The sequence below is a fragment of the Polyodon spathula genome, chromosome 2, assembly GCF_017654505.1.
Source record: "Polyodon spathula isolate WHYD16114869_AA chromosome 2, ASM1765450v1, whole genome shotgun sequence".
Classification (NCBI taxonomy): Eukaryota; Metazoa; Chordata; class Actinopteri; order Acipenseriformes; family Polyodontidae; genus Polyodon; species Polyodon spathula.
Window position 1 is genome coordinate 76,555,568 of NC_054535.1, and position 27,039 is coordinate 76,582,606.

The following is a 27,039-nucleotide window of genomic DNA, read 5'->3' on the forward strand; positions in this document are numbered from 1 at the left end:
ATTATGCATAGTTATAATATACTTAATGTGTATGTGCATGTCACAAAGACGGCCGGAGTGGGTGGCGTCAGACCAGAAGCAGGAAAATAAACAAAGAGAGAGGTGGAGTTTGGGGAAGCTGAGCGAATGTTTTTCGCTCAGCATTTAATAAATTAACAGAACAGACAGAAACTAAACATTGGTAACAATACAAAAACAGGACGCGGCACATTCGCCAAAATAAATAGACAAACAAAACGGACTAAACAAAACAAACAGTTGACTAACAAACAAACACGGTGAGTTTCTATTTTTTAACGATTACTATTATTCTGATTATTTTTACCTCCGTCTCCTATCCCGTTCTCCACTCACCGAACACCCAACCCCGAGTGAGTGAAAACATGCTGCTTTTATGCAGCTGTACCAAGATTCGATTGCTAATCAATCATTCAGTTGGAGTCGCGGTACAACAGCACGTGAATTAATAAAGTGCAATTCCCCATGCTCACATATTATTACCTTTTACTTGCACGTGAAGTTCTGTGCAATCCTCGTGCCTAAATACAAATATACATTTTAAACACTCACGTTACACAGACCCTTTTATATCCTGTGTACCAATGACTATACACCAACATTTAACACACCACACGCAACATAACAGAAAAAAAACACAGGGGCGGGCACTTCGTCACAGTACACTATATATGTAAATACACAAATGTATCAAAAAAACGTTTGGAGTTAGGGTTAGGGTTAGCAATAGGGTTTTATCATGCAAAAAAAATTACACATTAAGTACTTTGTCACTATGCATAATAACATTGTAATTATGTGTAAGTACTCATGTATTTACTAAGTAACTACTATATAAATATACAGTAATTAGAGACCATTAGGGGCTGAGGTAAGGATGGGCACAGGCAAACAATTGTGGCTGCAAAATCCAAATTGCCTAGCGGCCAGGCAACTATTTTGCACTGTGGCTTATGTAAGCTTAAGAGCAATGCAAACTACTCAACACACACAAATAATGAGGTGCAATCATGATAATGAGGATCGCAGTGAACGCCGCCTGTTCATCGGGCTATTTGCAGCCCATTTACAGCCCAGAGGTGAGGTGTGTTAGGAGTACGTGTGGAGCACGAAAATCAAACCAAACAAATAAATATGCCAGAGGAAGGGCAGCAAAGTCCTCTATGTGCACGGAAAAGAAAAGAAAAATTTTCTGAGGAGCTGAGAATCCTTATGGCTGAGGTTACTTAGCATGAAATTTGCAAAAAGCCTCAGCCAACATCAGTTATGCTAACAAAGAGGCCATATGGTCCTCTATAGTAGAGCAAGTCAATCCTGTCAGTGTTACCTGGAGGGCAGTCAACCTGTGGCATCGAGCAAAAAAGAAACTCGCACAGGCATGCAGCAGGAACAGGAGGAGGGCACCATCCACATCACAGCTGACACTACTGGAGGGGCAAGCAGAGCGGACAATCCATCCCAAACAAAGTTACCCTGGGTTTGAATATGTGTTTCTGTCTTGCCCTTCTCCTCCAAAGATTTTCCTGCCTGTCCTCAACAAGAGCCAAGCGTCACTGCATCAGGCAGTGTACCACAGCAGCCATCCTGAGGCCAATGACAGGTCTCTGAAAATGTGTCGTTTTATATAGCTCTTAATTACTTGCTTCTACAATGATTTGCACCTTGTCAGAGGAGGTGCAAAGTTTTTGGAGGGTCAGCAATTGCCCAAGTACAAGGCAAAAATCCTTACATCTCATTATAATGTTTACGCCCACTTAGTATTCCAGATCCCCGCCAGATTCCATGCTTTTTTCTTTATTTGAATACATGTAAATATCATTTAAATGGATTAATGATGGCAAAGTGCTAATTTGATAGCTGGTGCAGAACGGCAGGTGAAAACCATTCTTGACATTTTTTTGTGACCACTAAAGTCCCAATTTATGCCAGTTAAACATGGTTTTTGGTGGCAATATTGGTGCTTTGAAGCTGCAAATCACTTTGCAAGTATCCTTACAAAAGCCCCTAAATGTGCTAGCGGTTTTTGAAGTTAGTCCAGGGTCTCTTGTCCTGTGTTTTAATGTTTTTTCATCTGCATTTTGGGCCATAGGCATAAAACTTACCATCTGCTTTATCGTGGCTTCTTTTAAAAAGTCAGCTTTGGAAAATAAGGATAATATTCCACTGGAGGGCAGTTTTTCATATTTTTCATCATCCATCACTAGACTATACTTTTCTTTGAAAATGAATTGATAAGAATTGTACATCTTTTACCAGACACATTGAGTTTTACCTTGAATTAAGTTCATATTACAGTGTAGCTATTCTGCTGGTCACATTGATGAGTAAGGAGGGGCAACCATAAAGTAAATCACATATTAATAATTTGTAGTTAAAAATTGAATTGAATTAGTAGCAGTGATCGCCTGCTGGCAAAACTTTTGCGCAGCACATGAAGAACTGCGATGAGGGAAAATGAATGGAATTAAAATGAACCAAAAAAAAAAAAGCACAAATGACAAGCAGAACACTGCAGTTACATGCTGTATGGCAATGGTTAGGTAAATATAGTTGCAATGTTTCTGTAACATCATTCTAAAAATCTTACAAAGTCGTTGTAAACACCCCTTTTAATGCGATTCACATTTAATTAAGAGTACAATTCTCATGACCGGTGATATCCAAAATATTAGTGTAGACTATGGCTATGACTATGCCTTTTCATTGCAAATATATAACTTTCATTGCCTTTTTGTTCTGGAGGCCTCAGACTCATTATTTAGCCCTAGTGTTTCATATTTTCTTTTTGTAACAAATGTCAATTAAGCAAAGCTGTGGTTAGGGCAAGGAGCTCACTTAACCTTAGTTGTCCAGTTTATATTTGAATAAATAATCTGTTGCAGGAGTTTCCTGATTGAAGAAGTATTATCTAAGACCTGGCTGAGTCTTTGAAACCTTTAAAAAAACATTGACTTTAAGTTACCTTTTTTTTTCCAAAGCAAATAAACAAAAAAAAAAAAACATTCAACATTCAATTCAAACAACATCTACAAAGTGAGATCTTCAAGGGAATACATTTATGTTTGCCAGTGCTCTAGCCAAATACATCATATAACAAGGCTCTTGTTATTATTGCTATGCAATAATAGTATCCTGCGTATTATGGCAGTGTGATCAACATGCAATCAGAAGTATCAGGAAAATGAACAAGGCAAAATGTGGCCTGAGGATAATGATGACTCTGCCACGAGTCTCTGCGGGAGCAAAGCAAAGAAAATAACACATTTATTAGTTAGGGTGTGTAAGCCACAGAGGGCTGTGGTTTTGAACAGCACAACAATTCCTAAAACACATCATAGTGAAGCAAATTCACTTGTGAACACTGGCTATGACTGCTGATGCTGATAATACAATTTGTCTTGTAATGTTGACCTGACTTGAGCAAATGAGATGTGTTTGTGACATATGTGCTTTCCTCTGTGATATTGGAAAAATGAAAAACAAAGTAAATTTGTAACTGTCAAACAGTCAGTTCCAGATTTGTTTGATCTTTGTGCAGGAGATTATTTTCTGTTTTTATTTTAATTCATATTTTAATGTTATTTGTTCTTTAATGTTTGCTTAGTTTTATTAAAACAGTATAAAACTGTTTGCAACTCATAAGGTGTTATGAGTTACATCTGTTGGGCTTTCATTATTATTATTATTTTATCATGGGCCCCATTCAGAAAACTTTGACTTAGTTAAAGAATGTTTTTTTTTTTTTTTTTTTTTTTTAAACTAACTACACTAACCAAGAACAAAATGGAAAAGGAGAAGTGTAACCCTAACACTGACCTGGCTGTACACTAAACTCAGCCCATACTAGTCTAAAACCCTGGCTTAATGTTTGCAGGCCCAGTGCAGATATTGCTTGGTATTCAGTGCTCATCATCTTACTGTAATACAAGCCCCGGTGCAAGAAACTACTGCATGTGAAAGGCGGCTGCAGCCAACAACAAAAACATCCCTTGCCAATAAATCATTGAGATCTGACTTACCGCTAATTGGAGATTAGTTTTTCCACCAAGGAAATACAATACAGTCTGTTCATTTCATTGCCCCAAATGTTTAGCTATGAATATTATAGGTTTACAGTATACTGGTCCATTCAGGTCATTATGTGGTCAGCATGTGGAATTGGTACAGTGGGAATGGATCGATGTGGTTACATTTTGTTGAGCGGACCACATGTGTTTCCATTCCAATTCAAATTGGTGCTATAGTATGTGTTGTTAAAGCTATTTACTGTTATATTCTCTGGTTAGTTCAAGGATTTTGCTTAATCTCTCATCCCTGTAAAAATTGATGTTTTGTGTGCAGTATATCATTCATTGGAGTCTTTTCTTCTAAGTTACTTGAAAATTGGTCTCATTTTTTTTTCTTTTGATCCCTTACGTGAAGGCTTGTGTACTTGCTTAGTTAGATTAGAAAATCAAAAGCTCATTTTCCATTATAGCCACATGGAGGAGCTATTACAATGCATCCTCCTAATTCTTTTTCATAAATGACTTTCATCAAAGCATTGGGTGAAAATATGACAAGGAAATTGCTAGTTAAACCAAAAGATTTTTTTTTTTTTAATTTAGCAAAACATTGTTTATGAACATTTCATAACAATGAAACTGATTTAGATTTGTGTATAATGAAGATCTGCCTACATCTTAAAACACCAATCAATTTTGCATTTCACTGATAAACCACAGTGAATGGCTAAGGGCTTGTTATCCTTAAATTCTGTGGGGGGGGAAAAAAAAAAAAAATAGCAAGAAAATCTCATGAAAATTTATCTTGTCACAAAAACAAATCATACTTTTGTCTCAAATGCTATCCTGAAATACAGCTGTTGAAACATTATAAAAGTATTTAACGTATATGTACCAAGATAACCCTTCAGGAAGGATGGACAATTTTTGGTAATTTGTCCTGAACAAAAGATGTTCTTAGATTTTATTTTACACTGTAGTAGTCTTTTCTGTTTTTAAAACATTTTATCAATATTCTGACCATATGGTAACGGCTCACTTAATTATATTCAACGTTGGAAATTCAAGCAATGTCCAGCATTTACAAATGTACATCCCTTTAACATTAGTTAATTACTGTAATTGTTGTGTACACTACAGAATTAAACTAATTGCCGTGAGTCTGTGTTGGGGTTTTATGTAGCAGCTGGGTGTCCAGTAAGAGGTCATGTGTGTTTCAATATCCAGCAGAGACCAGGCAGCACTGAGAGCTACATGCATAAAAGATGACAGTATTTTCCTAAAAATAGAAGCAGGTTATTTTACTGTCCGGTAATGGTTTTAGCTAATATTTGTAAACAAAATGCATACAGGTAGTAAAAGTCAAACAAAATATTAGTAAACAGAAAAAATGACCTGCATATTGCATACAGGGTTACAAATGTGCTCATTTATAAGAATGAAGTAAAATCATTACTAAAGGATGGATATCATTTTATTTGTAACGTGATATAAATTAGTGATGTAACTTTATTTCGTCAACATTATATAACGAGAATTATTTGAAAAACAAAAATATAATGTTCAATTAAGAAAGAGGCATACTTTATAAATACCATCTGCTCTAATTCTGTTTGTGCTGTTTTGAATGTCCATCACTTGAGAAATGGCATTTAGTCAATAGGTTTACAAGTGCTTAGGAGGCTTCTTATTCTTCAGCTCCAAACTCAATGATACTTATATAGGCAGAACTAAATGATCCATGAAGTATAAGTATGGACATGAGTATTGACATTTCATGCATTAGTAGCTCTGATGGTAACAGGGTGGAATCAGTTGCATCACCGGTCACTTGATGTCTATTGAGGTGATATTTCAGTCCATGGGTGACTTTCCATAAACACCAGGTTCAGTCAACACATTTATTTGCTTTGTCTTGTTTTTGTAGGCAATTAATGCACCATTTTTAAAGGAGAAAGCTAGTTGTGGTAAAATATCTTTACAGTTACTGGGATTTATACAGGCATTAGAAATATACTGGTGAATAAATGATCAAAGCTCTTGCTCAACTCCAAAGAACATCTGGAATCTCAGTTCATTCACTTCGGTTGATCTGGTCAAAAAGAAATGCTACATGTTGCAAGAAGACCAGCACTCACTTCACTGATGACTTTATTTATTTATTTCATTTCGAATGGTTAAAAAAACAAAACAAAACCCCAAAAAACCTGGTAGACACGCAAGCACAGAAGTGTTACGTCTAGATGCCTTCCACAGTGTGTAACTATACTTGTTCCAACAACTCTACTTTCCAACTGTAATGCCCACTTTCAATGTAACCATGCCACCTTGCCAGATCGGCCCTTTTTGCTGCTTTTCCTCCAATGCAGTACAGAAAGACACAGTTCTGCTGTTTACTGGAAATTACTAGAACCGGGATCAGGTTTTACCTCCAAGTTTACAGCTGCCTCAATTAGAAAGATTAAACAATTTAATCTCTGCCTGAATCATCTAATTTAATGTAGCTAAGGAAATCACATCTGTTGAAAGCACAAATGAATTAACCTTATTTGGTCGACAGCGTGATTTTTAAACTTTGTGTTTATTGGACTGTATAATTTTGGCAGTTTAAAAAAAACAAACTATATTAGTAATTACCTATAAATATGGAGTATAGCATAAGGCTACATGTGATCATCATTTTACAGCGTCGGCCCTTGACTTGTAGTTCTCCTGATTGGCATAAAATAGCGTTTTTCTCACTCATGTCAATAACTATAAGTAAGCAATAAGGCACGACAGGGTGTGGGATATACTCTAATATCCACATGCCCCCGATGCATTATAAGCCACGAGACGAAGCCGAGTGGCTTTAACTGCCTGGGGCGTGTGGATATTAGAGTATATCCCACACCCTGAAATGCCTTATTGCGCTTATAACCAACATTACACCCCCCAATCCCCCCCCCCCCCCCCCCCCCCCCAGAAAAACAAAACAAAAAAACAGACAAACATAAAAACATGTTTTAATTAACAAAAAAAGTAATTTGTATTAAATATCCTTCCACCTCTGCATTAACTTAGAAAAAATAGTCCCTTAAAACATAACAAAATAAAACCAAAAATGCATTAATTAAAAAATAATTTCAGATGTTGAATTGAGCATTGTCATTGAAAGTGCAGTTTTGATTTGTACACTTCTTGTGATTCTTGGATTATTCATTACATTTTTAAGTAAAATATTACTGCCCATTTTGATCATGAAACAGCACAAATGAACCTGCCTTTAAATAACGCAGCACAAATAACACTGGTTTTATTTTAAATCACGCAGACCCTTCCTCACAAGACCTGCAATAGTAACAGATGAGAGTGCGATTTTTATTTATTTATTTTTTTTAATATTCCTTTGTTATCTGGGGTATTAACAGGTGGTATTCATAACAGATTTGTGCTATAGCTTCACAGTGGCGAGAAAGACATGGAAAGACATATTTGCATGGAATACCCGGTTACTTATCAAACTGACTTTGCAATTTACAGCTTGGTAACGTGGAGAACTACTAGACCAGTGTTATGAAACAATTTTAAACTGTGCAGGGCACAGCAGAAAACACGACACCATGACACATTTAAAAGGTATGGCAGGAACTGTCGAGATGAATTTATAAATGTTCAGCATCAGATGACACAGCTGTGAAGGGGATGGGTCCAGTGGCAGCAGGCAGGCAGACAGAAAAACTGACAGCGGGAGGAACGGCAACAAAACATCTTTTAACCCCAAAGTCTCTTTTAAGAGAGACCCAAATATTTTGTGAACAGCTGAAAGTTTAAGAGATCTTTTTAAACTATTTATTTTCAAAATGGGATATGGAAACGTCGTAGTTCAGGGAGAAGGTACAGCGATCAGAATGGCGAGTTTTGAATTTATTTTAATACTTACTTTTGCTTTTTTTTTAAATTAATCATTGGTGTCTGGTTCACATTCATTTAATATCTCATGTACACTTTAGTTTCCGAAAAGTTCAACATTTACATAAATCTCAATAAATTCCAATATGTCTGCCGTTTATGCTTTTAAATTCTAGTGTATGGATATCTGCCAGTGATTTGCCCATTTTTGAAAAAAGTACCGACCCACGGTGATATGCTGTAATATCACCACCCCCATGTGACCCGTTTTGACCAATCGACCAATCAGGATAGAGTATTTAAAATACCCATTTTATGAAGTCAAATATAGTAAAAAGTTTTAAGTTATAAAAAAGTTTTATACTTAAAAAGTTTTAGCAACAAACTAATCATTTTTTTAAAAGAATTGGATGTTCTATCCATTTTAGCCCTCTGTGTTACAAGATCAAGATCATAACTCTGTCAGTTTCTCACCTTGTTACTTCAAACTGATCTTGAATTGATAGGTTTGACACCACAGCAGTTTCTTGGATACAGCTACAGGATATGTTGTATACTGTAGCATGTTTAATTTATCTAACTTTGCAATGTTTGCAGTGCACGTTCGTGTTGATCTTCTCTCTTGTGAGACAATACAAATTAGAGAGCTCTGTCCCTGTTATATAGTATTCATAGAACATCTATTACAGTTTATCAGGTATTGCTTTCAGGTTGTAATGGGTATATATAAAGTACACTACAAATATTGCTTTAATATGTGGTACAAAGCTATATTCACAATTAAAAGTCAATTAAAGCTGTTGCCCAGTTAAAACGAGCAGTTTAACTGGCAGATTGTCTCAGACTATGTAGATCTTTTTTCTCCTTTTTAACTTCAAGATTGCTAACCATTACATTATAGACACCATTCCCCTTTTGTTCGCATAATTTACTTACAATGTTGGTATTCCAAATCATTAATGGTATTCTTTCAATGATACATAGATCACCTTATTATGTAGCTCCCTTTACCGGTATGCCAAAAAAAAAGTCACTTGTCATTTGTTTTCTATCTGATAGGACCTTCCACACCAGCCACATCAAATGTTCTTGCTATCAGTTGTCATTTTGAATGACAACTGATAGCAAGGGGATTGGGGTTGCGAGCGGTAAGCCGAGGTTACATATAATAATTGGGCATACAAAGTTTGGGAGAAAAAACGGGTAAAAAATTGGCGACTACTTAAAAAAAAAAAATTATCTTTCTCCACAGGCAATGTGAATCTGTGGTCTCATGTTTATGCAAAAACTATTTTTCAAACGTAAACACAGATTGCATTTTACCTGCAACACAAGCACAATTATACAGCTGCTCAGTTGCATGATAACTAACGTGCTGGTTTATGTCGTGTTCTGAAGGAGCGGGATTCTCGGAATGACTTTTAATGTCAGGAATGATTGATATGCTGCGCTTCTCCTGGGGGTGAAGTACTGCCTGAGGCTGCTAGGCAGAGCTCCTTTAAATTGCCCTAGACGCTGACATGTTGTTCATAATTGAATGCCTGTTTGATAGAACACGAGCTTATTTAAAATAACTAACTTCATTGAGTCCATTATAGCTTTGTTTTCATAGTCAGGCCCAAATGCATTTGTGTCTATTTTACCTTGATGGTTTCAGGAATGCAACATTCAACTTTAGATTGATATTTCTACAGGTTCTATATCTTTTCTCATTGTGCCCTGATTATTCTGTGTGTTAACAACACTGTTCTCCTCAGTGAATCTTATTCTGCAGCTGAATCTTATTCTCAGAATCAATACATGAAACCAGACAACTGTCCTGGATTACTCCATAGGTGTTTTTTTTTTTTTTTTTTTTTTTTTAATCAAGTAAAGCATATCAATTCTACCATCCCTCTCTGTAGAATTGTGTAAGAAAAAATTATAACATTTACAGGTTATCCAATAAAAAAAAAAATCATATTCTCAGGATCTCCCTCCATCTCTTTTCTCTGACACTGAAACACACATAATCCTCAACTTGGGTGTATCTTCTTGTGACTGTGTACACTGTAATCATGTGCATTGATTTTCTTGGGTTATTACTGCTTCCTAATATTGAAGAGTTGGGTCTTTGGGTCGCACTTATCAATAGTTCAAAGGGGACTTAAATCCAGTGAACAGAAATCTTTTGAGTCGAAAGGATTTAAGTACAGAAGTGTAACCACTGAAAAAAACTTTACAAAAATGCAACCCTTTATGTTTCTCTCTCTACTACTATGTAATTTATGTTGACACGAGTAACTACATATAGAATCAACATGTCTCTCTTTACTAGGTAATAAATATATCCTCCTTTGGAAATAAACTATCAAAAGTACATGCACATGTTTGCAACATATTGTCTGAGTATTTTTTAAATTTTTTTTATCAGTGATAGATTCTCTGACTCCCACTCTGAGAGATTTCTGGTGGGTTTATTGCTATATTAAATTTAAAACTCTGTATAGCTGTGTAGTCTGTAAAAAAATAGGTGCTTGGGATGAGTTGTTTACAAGTCCTCACAAGGTTGCCATGTATTAGTGTATAAACAGTATATATGTATTTACACACTCAGAGTATGATTACCAACATTCACATTTCCTATATATTGTGCACATCTATATGACAAAATATGAAACATGTATTTCTGTTGCTCTTTGTGTGATACAGAGATGTAAGGTGCACACACTATATATTGCAATCTGTTTTAATAATTCACAGACCAATTTAGCCTTGCCTGTTTCCTTCTAGCAGTCTACCTAGGCCAGTTACTAGTGGCTCTGGGTTGTTAAAATTGAATCGAAAGTGAGAGGTTGGTGGGCTGAGTCAGGTGGTGGTGGTGGTGGGACCGGCAAAAATACTCAGGAAGCTTGTATGGTTTCCCCGCAGGAGGGTTTTTATTTGTCTGGCCGAAGGTGGCCACCGACCAAAATTGAACAAAAAATAAATTAATTAATAAAAAAAAATAGTCAAAATAAGTCCTCACCAATATCAACAATGATAAAGGAGGAGACGAAAATAAAAAGGTAAAAATTAACAAAAGTCCAGCACACACACTCAAGCAATAAAGAACAATATTTCCACTGGTGCTCCTGTGGTGGCCTCTAGGGGGCTCCCGGTCTTGGGCAGGTTTTAGTGCCGTGCTTCTGGTCGTTCTTTCGGGTAATAGACTGGATCGCCGCCTCCAGTCTCTGTAAACACAACACCTTTGACAAGAAAATAAATTACACAGCGCGTCCCCTTTTACTGTTACCCCAGGACTGAGAGAGTGAGCGCAGGTTGTACCATCCCTTAAATACTGCTCGACCCTGCCCTTGACCTCGGCTCTGGTCCCCGCTGTACCCAATCGGATGGGGCGGGTGATCTTTCTGGAGTTCCCGGACGGCTCGACCTTTGCCTTTCCACCGGTCTCCTCCCGTTTTGCGCAATGCCACCAGCGATCAGGAGGATCGACCACAGCTCCAACCCGTTGCACCCCCGTCACATATTCCCCCCCTCAGAGTGGAGCCGTAGGCCCACTCGGCCTCTCCTATCTCCCCAATTGACCCCCCTTCCCTTGAAAAGAAATCAGCATTTTGGTGTTACTTACCCGCATGATGTCTGATAGTATATTGGAAGGGTTGCAGAGCCAGACTCCACCCAGTAATCCGAACTTTCGTGTCCCTCATCGTGCTTAACCACTTAAGAGGGGCGTGGTCTGTGACGAGGGTGAATGGCCGTCCCAGGAGATAATATTTAAGGGAATTCATAGCCCATTTGATGGCGAGGCACTCTTTTTCTATTACCGAGTAGTTCGTTCCCGATGAGCCATTTTTTTGCTAAGATAGCAATTGTGGAAAACTCGGGGATGAATCGGCGATAATAGCCTGCCAGTCCCAACAATGACATCACTTGGGCTTTGGTGCAAGGAATCAAAGTCTCCACCAAGGCCTGGACCTTGGAAGTGACTGGTTTCACTCGCTCGTTACCCATAATGAACCCTAGGTACTGGGTCTCTTGCTGCCCAAACGTTTCCCCAACTTGACTGTTAGCCCCACCTGGAAGGTAGCTGGGGCTCCATGCAACCCGAAGGGCATGGTTCAAAACTGAAACAAACTATCTGGGGTGGAGAATGCCGTTTTCTCCCATGAGCTGGAGGTTAGGGGAATCTGCCAATATCCTTTTGTCAGGTCCAGTGTCGACAGATACCTCGCGTCCCCCAGACGGTCAACGAGTTCATCCACTCGGGGCATCGGGTACGCATCAAATTTGGAGACTGCGTTCACCTTGCGGAAGTCAACACAGAAGCGAGTAGTACCGTCCTTCTTGGGTACCATTACTACAGGACTGCACCACTCGCTTCGTGAAGGTTCCACAACCCCCAATGCGAGCATACTTTCTACTTCCCGGTGCATGACCTCTCATTGACTTACCGGGATACGAAAGGGACGCTGCCGAACTACTATACCCGGCAGAGTGATGATGGCATGTTGGATGACATCGGTTCGGCCAGGCACCTCCGAAAAAACATCCCCAAGCGCTGCCACTAACTGTTCCAGCTCCTGTTTTTGGCGGGGAAGTAGCTGGTCCCCCACCCTAATCGAAGCTGTGGATTCTGGGGTCCCTATTTCTGGTCCAAAATCCTCGCTCATGCTATCTTGTGTAATGAATAGAGCCTCTCGCGCTTGCCAGGGTTTTAACAAATTAACATAGTAGATTTGCAGGGGCTTCCGGTGGTCCGGTTGCCGAATTTCATAATTCAACAGCCTTACTGCTCGAACCACCTCATAAGGGCCTTGCCACTTTGCATACAGCTTCGATTCGGTGGAAGGAAGGAGTAACAGTACCCAGTCACCCGTCTGAAAGGTTTGAAGCCTTGTTCATTTATTATAATGCCGCATCTGCTCTTGCTGGCTGTTTTGTAGATTCTCCTGGGCTAATCGCCTGATCAGTTCCAATTGATCCCGCAGGAGAAGGACATATTTAGCTACATTTTTATTGTCGAATTCTCGCTCCTTGAAGCCCCCTCGCACCTGATCGAGAATACCCCATGGTTGCCTCCCGTACAATAGCTCAAACAGGGAGAACCACGTAGAGCCCTGGGGCACTTCTCTTGCAAACATGAGAAAGGGGAGGAGCTTCGCCCAGTGTTTTTGTTCTTGATCTACGAAATGCCTCAGCATATGTTTTAGGGTCTGATTGAATCGCTCCACCAATCCGTCCATCTGTGGATGGTAAACTGACGTGCGGATGGAGCAGATTTTGAACATTTTGTAGACCTCCTGCAGGGTGTCCGCCATAGAGTTAGTCCTTTGGTCCGTTAAGATCTCTTTGGGAATCCCTACTCTGGCCATAATGTGAATCAGTTCCCAGGCGATGAGTCGGCCGGCAGCAGCGGTCCCATAATGTCCATCGCAATGCACTCAAAGGGGGTACCAACCAGGGGCAGAGGAACCAGCGGAGCCGGGCGCACTGTGGCCGGCGCTACTCGCTGGCATTTGGGACACCCCGCTACATATTTCTCCACTTCACCGCGCAGTCCCAGCCAGTAAAATCGGGCCAGTATTCGTTCCAAGGTCTTTTCTCGACCCAGGTGGCCGGAAAAAGGGATTTAATGTGCTAAACGCAATATCTCGGCGCGAAAAGGTCTTGGAACGGGTAGCTGGGTTACAGGCTGCCCTGTGCCTGAGGCGCGGGATACTCTATATAGTAGTCGCCTGGACACGATGAAATGGGGAAAAACGAGCGGCTCGGCACCTTCAACTTCCTTCCCCTTGATCGACCGGACCCGTTCTCGGGTGTGTACTAGAGTGGGGTCGTTATTCTGCTCCCACTCAAGGTCCACATCCCGGTTCCAGGTCGATGGCATATCGAGCGGTGGTGGCGTAGCATCTGCCCTTGGGAACTCAGTGGCCAGTTCCCGTGAATCACATTGAACTCCCACCCCCTTCTTTCGTTTGGTCGGATCAGAACAGTCTCCCACCAATCCCCATCCTTGTCTTGCCACTGGCCACTCAAGCTTCTCAACCCTCCGATCTGCTTTCAATGGGAAGATATCGCCAATCTCTCTTCCCGTTGCAGTCCCCCCCCTTTTCGGTCGGGGACGGGGCCGGTACTGGGTGTAATTATTGGTAAAAAGGCCAGTCCTGGCCCAATTTTATGGGGTATGGTACCCACCTTGTGACAGCCACAGCTACGCGGCATGTCCAACCCTTCACAGTCAAGCTAACTTTAGTGGTGGTGTAGGTCTTGGTGTCCCCGTGGATACACGAGATTGCCACAGTTCCCTGAGGCCGCTAAGCCACACCTTCCAAGAGAGCTCCTAACACAATGGTGTGGTTACACCCCGAGTCCACTAAAGCGTGGGTGCTCACAGTCTCGATCTGTACAGGCACAAGACAAGGTTCCTCCCGATCCCCTCCCCGGTACACACCCTCCGCCGGTGTTCGGAATGAAGAGGCCACGTCGCACTTCATGGCGGCAGGACACACCCGGGTCAAGTGGCCCGGTTCGTGGCACCGGAAGCAGACTGGGGTGGCGGATGTTGCGGGAGACGGTTGCCTGTTTCCAGGCCCGCCATAGGAGGGGCTCCCCGAATTTGCTGTGGCCCAGCTGGGGGATAACTTCGTCCTCCACTTTGGAGGCAAAGCACCCGGAGGGCCGGTGGAAGCCGGGGGCCTCGCTGCTATGGGTCAAGGTGTCGTCTGGGTCCGGGTCCGGGTGGTCAGTGATGGGTTCCTGGTTTCCCGTCGCTCCGCAGCGTCCTTGCAGGCCTTGGCCAGTTCAATGGCCTGCCCCAGGGAATCGGGAGCATGACGTGCCACCCAGTCCCGAGTCCCCTGTCCCAATACAGTGAAGAACTGGTCGATGGCCACTGCCTCCATCATCTGCTGCTGGGTTCTCGTTTCCAGGCGGAGCCATCGGATGAGGTGATCCCACAACTGTTGGGCTACTTGCCGTGGCCGGGCACCAGGGGGTCGCACATAGGCCCGAAACTTCCGGCAGTGCGACTCCGGTGTTAAGTTCAAACGGCAGAGAATGGCAGTCTTTACTTTATGGTAGTCCCGAGCCTCCTCGTTACCCATGGCCTGGTAGGCGGCCTGGGCTTCCCCGGTGAGGCAGGGACCCAGGTGTAGCGCCCAGTGATCGGCTGGCCAGGATGACGCTTCGGCGACCTGCTAGAACATGGTCAGGAACGCCTCCGGGTCATCCTCCGACGTCATCTTTTGCAGCCTGATCTTGGGTGGGGCAACTCCTGCCTCCGTCAGGGCTGCGGGCACGGTGACTTGTCGGGCTTGGGCCAGGACCATGGCCTGTACCGTCTGGGAGAGGGTGGCCATCTTGTCCGCCATCGCCTGCATATGGGCCGCTCGTTCAGCCTCCCTCTGGATGTTTCGTTCCTCACGTCGACGGTCCACTCCATCTCTGTGTCTCTCCAGCTCCTCCAGGAGAGACTTGAGGCTTTGCCGGTCCACACTCATCCCACACGGACACCACTTGTGAGAGGTTTTAGTGTCGTGCTTCCAGTTGTTCTTCTGGGTAATAGACTGGATCGCCGCCTCCGGTCTCTGTAAACAGAACACCTTTGACAAGAAAATAAATTACACAGCGCGTCTCCTTTTACTGTTACCCCAGGACGGAGAGAGCGAGCACAGGTCGTACCGTCCCTTAAATACTGCCCGACCCCGCCCTTGGCCTCGGCCCCGGTCGCCGCTGTACCCAATCGGCGTACATAGTAACCCTAACTGGGGTACGTGGGCGGACTTCCGCATTCGGACGGGGCGGGTGATCTTTCTGGAGTTCCCGGACGGCTCGACCTTTGCCTTTCCGCCGGTCTCCTCACGTTTTGTGCAACGCCACCAGCGATCGGGAGGATCGACCACAGCTCCGACCCGTTGCATCCCCGTCACACTCACACACTTGGATAACACACGGGATATAAACGGGTCTGTAACACGAGTAAATATATATTTGTATTTAGGCACGGGATTGTACATCACTTCACTTACATTTAAAGTAGTTAATATTTGAGCACAAGGTTGCACATAATTAATTCACGTGCTGGGATTCAAGTGAATAATTAATTAGTAATTGAATCCCAGCACAACAGTATATATAGATACACGTTTTCACATACTCGCGTTGGGTGTTTGGTGAATGGAGAACGGGATTGGAGACGGAGGAAATAATAAGTATAATAATAATAATAATAACGTAAAGTATCTGCTCACCGTATTTTTTTGTTTAGTATTAGTCCATTTTTGTTTGTCTTTTTATTTTGGCATAGAGTGCCGTGTCCTGTTGCTTTCTGTTTGTTTAAACCTTTTATTTTGTAATAAACCGGCGCCAGCAGGCATCACCATAAATTCACCTCATCTGTCCTGTCTGTGTATTTCATTCCTCTTCCTGGTTCTGACGCCTCCCACTTCGGCCGTCTGTGACAGTCCCCCATTTTAAAAGTATGCTCTGGTATTTTTGCATGGTATTTTTTGCGGTTTTCCCATGGTTATACTATGCATTTACCATTATTTACCATGTTGATTAATATGCTTTACCATACCTCACAATTCTTTACAATGCCTTTCTATGCTTTACCATGCTTTCATTATGCTTTATTACACTTTGCCATGCTTTTATTGTGGTAAACTTTTATAAAGGCCTCACCTTTCATGAGCTCTGCAATGTAACATTTAAAGAAAGAAAACAAAACAAACAAACAAAAACAAGTGTGTGTGTGAATGCAAATGAAAGATGAAAAAAATACAAAATCACTCTGCTCTGTTGAAATAAAGAAAGTAGCACAGATAACAAACTGAATTCTTAATGAAATAACAAAGGTCAGTTGTCTTGTAGTATTTTGATCAGCTTTGTTTTCTTATCTATGTCAGATTCTTGAAGGTCTCACCACCAAGGAAAAGCAGCCCCCAAGGAACAAAAGCTTACAAGATGAAAAAGATTGCCTGTCCTGGGGTTGTCAGGAGAGAGAGTGTAAGTAGGACATTTATATTCATTTTTTATCTTTTCCGCTTTGTGTTTTTTACATGTTTTGGAGGGTGTGTAATAAATATTTAATGTTTTTAACCAATAAAATTAACTTTAAATGCACTGCTGTATTTACTATTGTTCAGCAAGATAAGTTATTTAATTGTTAAAGGACAGAAATTTTAGACAAGCTTTTTCATCTTTTGTAACCAAAGTCTCCTCATAAGATCTTTTCTTCTTCCCTGAGACTCACACTTGCACTTCACATACTGTTGGAGTCTATGGTTGCTTGTAGCAGAGGGATGCATGCTTTTTGTATTAATAACCTCTGTGGTTCACAGTGAGCATGCAGTATTACAGCGACTCCTGTGACAGTAGGTTACAGCCATACTATCTATGGCGTGGGGGGGTGGTGCTGGTGGTGGTAACAGTCCTGGTATGTGACAGCCATTGTGTGAGACCTACAGATTCCTTCAGTGTCAGCTTTACAGGACATAAAATAATTTAAACTGCTTTTACCAGAATTACATATTTTTACAAGAGCTCTTGTATCACAATGTAGGTCTCCCTTAGAGTTGTCGTTTACTGGAAATTATGTTTGAAATTGCCCTCTCTGCTACCACAACATGTACTTTGTGGTGGCAGGCTTATGTTCATATTTCATGTTAAATGCAAACAGCCTCAGCCTGTTGCTGCTCTCCTTATCATTTTTCAGACTGACTCACCATTTTTATCTATGCTATTCTAAAGTTTGAATTACTGTCATTAAACCAGAGGAGGGAAACATACAATTATAAAAATCATGGATAATACAAGTGTAGGCCCAATTCCCCAGGTAACAAATGTCAGAAGGGAATCTTGTTTTCTGGAGTGAGCAGTGAAGAAGCAAACTGCATTTTCAGCATGAAATTTCAGAAAATATTACTGTTATGTGAACTTTAAAATATTGAATGAACACAGTATTTATAAATCCCTCAACTGGCTACAGCAGTTGCACCATTCCTGTAATTCTTGGAAATACACCTGGTCTATTATTTCTAGCTAACGTTAAGCAATGTTGCAAATCTGAAACAGCTCTATACTTTACACAACACAGGCATCATCATTTGAAATACATTGCAAGTGGATAAAGTGCATAATACAAATATAATGGTAAAAAAGGAGCATTGAGTTGTAGCTGGCATTCTTATTTCTATTACAAATGCTGTCTGCATTCACTACTACACGGATGGGCTGGGTGGAGGGGAGGGCAGGTTTGGCCAGGCCAGCAAGATGCTCCCTCAGCTGGTGTAGCAGCGGTTAAATGGAGAGAGCATAGCGCTTCCCTGACAGAGAGCAGCCCTAAAACCAAACCAAAACCAAATGCCTCTAGGGTGCGAAATAAAAAGCCTTCTCCTGGTCAAGCCACGCCAGCCCAAAATCTAAGTTAAAAAGTTTGATTAGTCTGATTAAAAACAAATTATCAAAAATGGAGCGTCTTGGTACACAGTATGTCTGGTCACTGTGGCCAAGTCTTTGGAGTAGAGCTTATAATCACAACAGTGCAACGACACAGGGTGCCAGTTCGTCAGCTCACAGCTTACAGAGGTCTCCTTTTTTGGACAATGAAGTCAGTACTGCTCTGCGGCAGCTCAGAGACAGCTCTCCCTCCGTCACACATTCATTCAGCACCTGATACAGATCATTTCCAATGCAACTCCATAAATGTTTATAGAATTCAGCCGGGCAGTCCATCCAGCCCAGGTGCTGTTTCATTGGAAAGCTGTATGACGGTGATTATGAGCTCCTCCAGTGGGATGACTGTGTCTAGGCTGCAGCTTTCCTCCTCACCCTGTCAAAGGAGACCTTATAACAGCCGCTCCGTCTCCTGCTGTTTCTGGATATATATATCGACATATATATATATATATATATATATAATATATCGATATGAATATATATATATATTTTATATATTTTACGTCATAAACTCATAAACCTTTGTTGTAATGATGACATCATAATAACGTTGTACATAATAATATATAGAAAATGATATATATATATATATAGAATAATATATATCTATATATATATATATATTATAATATATAAAGATTACTGCTTATATTTTTTTTTATTTGGGGCGGAAAGTAGACATTGAACCTTCAAACAGCTTTATCTACAGTTAATATCATAACCTTGAGAATGCTAGCTTGTTACACCTCCACGTGCCGATCAGCCACTGGGACTGACTTGATTTGATCTCGATCTGCAGATGGAAATGTAGGAGTCAAATCAATTTCAGCTGGGACTCTGTCAGTCCCTGTTAGGATTATAGGCCGGCAAAACTCAATATCTCCAACATGCCCTGATGGAGGATGTTACCTAAAGACTGTGCAATAAGAAGGATGTGAGAGCCAGGTCTCAGACTGAAGAAAATAATATGTAGACAGGACACAAGTCTGTTAATAAAATGGTGAAAGTTTGTGAATGAATTCATTGCAATTATACAAAAACAAGATATGTGCATATGATCTTTGACTTCCTTGCCTTGCTGCATATTGGATTGCAGACTGCAGATAGAACTGTACAGCTATGGTCAAACGAAACCTGCTGAATAATGTTAAGTTAACATATTGAATTACATGGTGCTTTGTAGTTTTCCATATACTTAACGAAAAACTGACAAAAATGGTATGTATTTTGAGTTTGTTTGGCAGTGGTGGGATGAAAATCTCATCTCCACATGCTATAAAGGAAAGCCAATGACTTTGTTTGTTGAGGGAGTTTGAGAGAAGACTAGGTGTTTGGAGAGGTGATGGTGAAACAAAAAACCATTGAAAATGGTTTTCTTTATTTTTTGGTTCACTGTTACCTTGTTTTATTTTGCCTTTTGTTTGAACTGAGCGTTCACCTTTTTGTTTGGAGGTAAAGGGATCAGCTCTCCTTGTTAGTTAGGGAAGTTCTGTGTTTAGTTTGAGCCTTTCACGGCAAGGTTTTTTTTTTTTCTGTGTGAAAGGTATTATTTTGCAACTTTTTGGAGCTGCACTGAGTGTGCCAAAATAAACGTGCGTGAAATTGCTTCATTCTGCCTCTGGTGTCATCTGTCTGCCTCTATCTGCACGCATTGGTTCCTACTTAAAGGAAGCAGCTGCCCTACTTTCCATCCACAAAGGGTGCACTTTCAAATACCATTATGGCGTAGGGTAGACTTTTGCTATATCATTTGGTAGTTTCATTGAATATAATTTTGTAGTTTCATTGATTGCATTGTGTTAAATAAGATTTAAATTATGTTCATATAGTTTTATTTTTTATTATGTCCCAATCCTAAAATTCTAGAATGTATGGAACAGCATTTGTGCCAAAACAGTTAATCAATTAATTCATTCATAATTTATCAATTCATGCAGCAATTCATCCATACAAAAGGCTAGATGGGCTTCTGTATGACTTGATTGACCTGTGAATTTATGAATTAAAAGATGAATTGCCAACTGTCAGTCTCGCGCTGTGCCAGAAAGGTGTAAACACTTCAAGTCAATTGAAGCACATATTAAAATGTAAACCAATGAGAATTCAGTTGCAAGGAAAACTGCCTCACCCAATCACCTTGCAGCCTACTAGAAGGCATTTCAATCATCTCAGCCACCAGAAAACAAAACAAAAAGTTCTACTTCAATGGTGTGTACTGAACTGCAGATGAAAAACTAAAACAACAAAAATACAGAATTTAACTTGTGATTAAATCTATGGAATGATCTTGATGGATTTCCATATTATTATAATTACCGACTATAAAGGAACACCCACATGCAGCATGTAGAATAAAGTTTACGGATGGGGTAGGCAGGCTCTAAATGAGATTACCCTAGAATTGAGAATTGATTTTTTTAATTTAATTTAATCATCGTCAATGATCTTTACACCGTTTTTTTCACTAATTTGCAATGCCCAATTATTATTTTTTATCCTGGTTCACCACTGCAACCCCCCTGGCGACTCGGGGAACGGAGGCTGAAACACGAGTCCTCCGAAATGTATTCCTGCCAAGCCGTCATTTTTTGTACTGCGGATCCACTGTGAAGCCACCAGATCTATAGTGCAGGAGGACAACACGGCTGCGCCACTCAGGAGCCCCCAATGAAGTTCAGCACATTGATATCCCCAAAGGGAGTCCGTACCACTACGAAGATACATTTTGAAAGATTGGTGGTTTATTTTGTTTTCAACTCTCTAGCCCTCTCCAGTAACACTGAATGAATATGATCTTGAAAATATTGGGAAATGGTTGTAAAAATAAATGTCACATCTTCTGCATAAACGGATTCATAAAACAGCTGTTGCATGTGAATAACTTCATTATGAAGAGGTAGGAACTCTACCATGCATGCTGAAAAATAATTGTGACTCCTCAAAGTCTGCTTTCCCTATTATGCTCACTGCCTGAATCTGATTATATTGCAGGGAATGTACATCTACTTGTTAAGATCTGGACAGCATTCATCCTGCTTTTTTTATTCTCTAAACTTCTTCGACAGCTAGTGTGTGCTTGGCATAAATACTCTAATTAGAAAATGTGGGTAAAAGGCTTTTTCTTTTCACCAAAAGATAATGAACTATCTGTCTCACAGACTTCCTTATACGCAATCCTCTGCTGTGGCAATCGAGAACAAGGGCTTCATTTAAATTCATTTCCAGTGAACTCAGTGTGTATTAAATTAGATTAAATTAGTCTCTTGTGCAAGTTAGCACCTTATTATCAGCCATTAATCTTCTATTTTTTTTACTCATGAGAAAAAAAGATATATTCTAGAGTTTGATGTCTATGTCAGTAGCACTGTGATGTGAATGTAATTTTCCCTCTATGGGCATCATTTACAAGGGGCGCTAAAGATTACATTATTTAGTGCCCAATTTATGATTGCAAATAGCGAACACACTATTAATTAATCCACACGCTAATTGCTACGCATAAAATGTTGTGCTTCACACTTTGGTAACCAGAATGAATAGGTGAATTGTATGATAATGTATTTAAATGAGGCACCCACCTCAGACTAATGAGATGAGCTGTATTCACATGGTATTTACTAAAGGCTATTCATTGCAGTGTGCACCTTAAAGTGATTGCTAATTAATATTAACAGTCATATGGTTAGGCTCCAAAGAGCTGCAAAAAATGAAATGAAAGTATCTCAAAGCACTGTACAATAAAAGGCAAAGAAAATTATTCAGCACTTGTCAGCTGCATCAGGTCCAATTTATTGTCACGTGCTATTTATTTTACAAGTGCTGTTTAAAATATATATATTTCAGAGTAAAACAGGTTTAAAAGACAGTGCATGGCAAAAGGACACTCGGTACTGCACCTCCAGCCAAGCCCCACCCCTTGTTCGCTGTATTTTTCACATACCTCTTTATAGACATGCATACTGATAAATCCTCTCCTGATCACCCGTTTTATCACCAAACTCCTCAATAATGCAATCCAAGTCATTATTTTATTAGTATAACATCTCAAAAAGCTCTGCAAATGTCTGTGATATTCTCTGAGCGCTGGATGCGGAAGCAGCTATCTCCTTTGTTTGTGTCCGTGTTATCTCTGTGGCGCATGGGGCTATCTGTATTCCTCACTTACGCCTCTTTTTCGGATTTATTTGGCTCCTATTGATCTCACTCGGCCGTTGAAAGGTTTTCAGGAGAAAGAACGACTAGAGACCTGTGCTTTGTCTTTTTGATGATGCTGGACAGGGTCTGACATCGGAATGGAAAGGGAAAATTAATGCCGGACCTGGTTCAAAATAGGACTGCAAAGGGTTAAAGATAAAATTGTGGTTTTAATGGTAAACTAGCTTGTATCAATAAAACAATAAAAAAAAAAAGTTTAAAACAAATAAAATAATACAATTTGAATTTTAAAAAGGACAGAAAGAAAATGTGGTTTAGATTGTAAAATAGGAACACTAAGATAACAACTATTTTATAAAAATAAGTTTTTAATCTTCACTTAAAAACAGTATGAATCCCAGTTTCCCTAACAGAAGAAGGCAGAGCATTCCATAGTCTAAGAGCTTTACAAGGAAAGGCACATCCTCCCATGTTATTTTTATTCACCCTAGGATTAACCAACAGTCCCGAATCCTGTGATCTAAGAGTGCAGTTAGGAGTATACAGGGTCAATAATTCTTGTAAGTAACTGGGTGTTAATCTATTTAGGGTTTTATAAGTTAGAAGCAAAATCTTTAAATCAATTCTAAACTGCACAGGGAGCCACAGGAAAGAGGCCAGAACAGGAGTAACAGGTTAACTTTTTCTGAATGAGACATAAACGAGACACCACACGTTTTGGGATACCAGGGAAAAGTGCATTACAATAAAAAAAAAAAAAAAAACTCTCCTGGGCCTCACTGATGAGGAGGAGGTGGGAAGATATCGATTGAGCCCAGAGATTATATTGCTTTGTATGATCAGCTACAAGCTGATCTCGAGACAATTTCCAGGAATAATGCTGTGCCTGGTCTAGTGAAGCTGCTGTGTTCATTACATTATTTCATCCTGGCTCTTTTCAAGCTACTGTGAGTGCAGTTGCTGGGCTTTCCCAACCCAAGCTCACTGGGAATTATATTTCGTATCCCACACACAGGACAGGTGTACAGGACTTGAAAGTGGGCTTTTACCAGGTGACTGGCTTCCCCAATGTGATGGGTGCTATTGATTGTACTAACATAGCACTGTCACCCCCAAGTGAAAGGAGCATATTTTGCGGAATAGGAAGCATTTTCAGTCCCTGAATGTACAAGTGGTGTGTGACTCTCAAATGACAACCCTGAATGTGTTTGCTGGTTATCTTGGTAGTGCCATGACAGTTATATATTGATACACAGTGGTCTGTTTGATGATTTTGAGACCGAAAAATACGGGGAAGGGCTGTTGGGTATTGCATTCACTACTTGCGCGCTAAATTTAAATTGAGCTCACCTTAGTAAGTGAGGAGCTGTGTGTTTTAAATTTGTGCTGCAAGCTAGACCAAACTTTATAGGAAATCAAGGGTTAATCTATTTTCATCCATAAAGCTACATGTACACGTAATCTACAGTGTATATGAAAGGTCATGCCATTGCTAAACAAAATTAGGATCTCAGACTGACAAGGAGGCTTTAAACACTATTGTGTTGAACAACTGCCACACAAGTCTGATTCAAATACAACCCGGTCTGCAAATGCCACTGAACAGTACAGGTTTTCCAAGCTGTCAGAGAGTGAACTGGCTCTCCTATCAAAGGCCGATTCATTTTAGTTTTGGTGTTAATGTCTTGTCGTGTGATCTGATCATTATTAGGAGAAGCTCATGCTTACATCCACTCTTATTATGACAAGCTCTGTATAAGACCATTGTCGATCACATGTTCTCAAATAGAATTAACTTTAAAAAAAAAAAAATTTAGTATGCACAATTATTACCCCTGATTTTCTCCTGAAATTGGAATGCCAATCATTTTCCCCCTCACCGCGGCAACTCCTCACACAGCAAAGGAGAACTGAAGGTTCAGTAGACGTCGTCTGATCCAGCTTCCTCTTTTACACCCAATAACTCGAGAGCAGATGTCAGTGAGCTACCTACCTCTGGAGGACAAAGGCCAGCCCTGCAAGTGTCTGCTTTTGAGCTCGCTGGGCTCCTGGCCAGAAGGGTTCGCTGTAGTGTGTTGAGGAGCAACAGTCCCTTCGGAATCCTAAGTGAAGAGTGGCAACTTCACACAGCCAGGACGCAAACCTACGCGTATGACTCGCCCTCTCGGTGCTGTTTCCAGGTGAGCCACTCGGGGACACTTCAAAAATAATTTAAGTACTCAAGGTGCTAAATCTCCAGCATTTCTGCCTTGTCCTGAATTAATCAAAACCAGAAAATAACCTCTGCATCGTCCTTCACAATCTGAATCTATGAAAACAGGTCTGTGGGCAGAATGCAGATTGCAGCCTGTGACATATAGCTCAGACAGCCTATATGGGCTATTGTGGCAAAGTGGCAATTAGTAGCAGGTGTATAGCAGGTGTGGTGCTGGTGCAGTAATCCCAAGAACAAACAGACAAAAAAGTATGGGTGAAATGGTTTGTTTTTATAATCCAATGGTCTGATGACCAGCCAGTAAATAATAAAGAGTTTGCAATACACAACAGTGTGTATCACAGTAGTGAACTAGGATTGCAGTCCCGTAAATAATAAGCACAGTACTAACACACACAATTAGACACACACACACACGATTACAGGTGCATAGTGAGTGCTCTCAGTGCTTGTGGTGAAGTACAACACAATACGTGCTATAGTGGTGATAACAATGTTTACAGTGATGGTAGTGCAGTGGTTTTGTGCTGGCCCTTGGCGACAGCTCCAGATTCGTGTTTAGCCGTCTAGTGTTATAACAAAAACACCCAGTTACTAAACAGACAAAACAAACAAAACATTCACAAACTCTATTTAGGGAAATTTCCCGGTCCTTCCAGTTCCTCTTATCTCTAAACCAAGCAAAGGAAATCATTTACAATTCTCCGGCCCCTTTATGCTATCACGCATGACCCCTTGGTAAACGATTGCAGCTGTCTGTATTGCCTGCAGCTGCTACCTCGTTTACCTTCCAGGTCAATACGTACCTGCAACAGAGTCTTGCCTTCATCCAGGCTGACTGACTTCCCGACCCAGGAAATGAACTGTCAGGCCAGCCCTTCCAAAGACTTCCCGTTTCGTTACTTAGCGCCCTCACAGGTTGGGAGGGAGATTTACAACAAGAACTCATATTTCTGTCACAGGTATGCACTGACTGTGTAGGTCAGGTAGGTATATTAAACAAAATACTTATTTCTGCAAAAAAATTAAAAGAAGATGCTTATTTCTTAAAGTAATTCTAGCTAACCTATGAATTGCAGAAATCATCCCCATTATGTACAGTTTTAAAGAAAAGCATGTTTTAGGCAAAAAGTGCATTTTTATTTTAAAACAAACATCTGGTACTACAATAGGTTAAAGGAAGTTCTCAATTTACATCTAGGAATCTGTTAGTGCTTGTGGCAAAGTGACCGCCCCTGTGTATATTTTATGTTATGTGTTGTGTTTTAATGTTGGTGTTTAGTCGTTGGTACACGGGATATAAAAGGGTCTGTGTAACACAAGTGTATAAAATGTATATTTGTATTTAGGCACGAGGATTGCACAGCACTTCACGTGCAAGTAAAAAGTAATAATATGTGAGCACGGGGAATTGCACTTTATTAATTCAAGTGCAGTTGTACCGCGACTCCAATTGAATGATTGATTAGCAGTTGTGTCTCGGTACAGCTGCATAAAAGCAGCATGTTTTCACTCACTCAGAGTTGTGTGTTCGGTGAGTGGAGAACGGGATTGGAGATGGAGGTAATAGTAATAATTGTAATAATAATCATAATCGTTAAAATATCTGCTCACTGTGTTTTGTTTGTATAGTCCATTTTGCTTGTCTTTTTAATTTGGCGATGAGTGCCGTGTCCTGTATTTTTGTATGTTACAACCATCTATTTTCTGTCTGTTCTGTTCACTCATTAAATGCTGAGCAAAGCCATTCGCTCAGCTCCACCAAACTCCCTGCTTCTGGTCTGACGTCACCCATTCTGGCCGTCTTTGTGACAGTGCTTTACTATCTTGATCATTTGACCTGAGCAGTGTCTTCTGGGTCAAAGCATGTTACTGGTTAGGGTTTGGGTTAGGGTTATGGTAAGGGTAGAGGGTTAGAGTTAAGGTAGAGGGTTAAGGTTAGGGTCATATTATATTTTTGCTCGAACATATGTTTCTTTCAAAACTGCACATCTGAGATTCTGATATAAAAGTTTCACATTAACTCTTTGTCAGTGGTCATCTAAACCTCAGATTTGTAGATATCAATGTATGTGCTTACTAAAATGGCTTCCATATTATGGCACGCGAGTCCTTCCTATGTCAAGCATGGTTTTACAAAGCCATACAAACACATTGTCAAAATGTGCAGGTTACCTTGGCCTCTCACTTTGGTTTTCAGATGATAAAAACTAATTGGTTTGAGATATTTCCTCCTGCACATTTGACATCTCTCAAACAAGTTGTTCCCATACCAATTTAACATTTGCCAAATGGCCACAGCTACTTTCAACATCT

General features: G+C 40.5%; 1 protein-coding gene across 2 annotated transcripts in view; it reads left to right on the forward strand.

Moving 5' to 3' along the window:
- The window catches only part of LOC121300832 (cAMP-specific 3',5'-cyclic phosphodiesterase 4D-like), a 401,364-nt gene that overhangs the window by 38,532 nt on the left and 335,793 nt on the right, over nucleotides 1-27,039 (forward strand). For both annotated transcript variants that reach the window (XM_041229733.1, XM_041229744.1), the window contains exon 2: nucleotides 16,802-16,901. In XM_041229733.1, coding sequence (XP_041085667.1) covers nucleotides 16,860-16,901 — 42 coding nt within the window. In that variant the 5' untranslated portion in view covers nucleotides 16,802-16,859. The remainder of the gene's footprint in view (nucleotides 1-16,801; nucleotides 16,902-27,039) is intronic.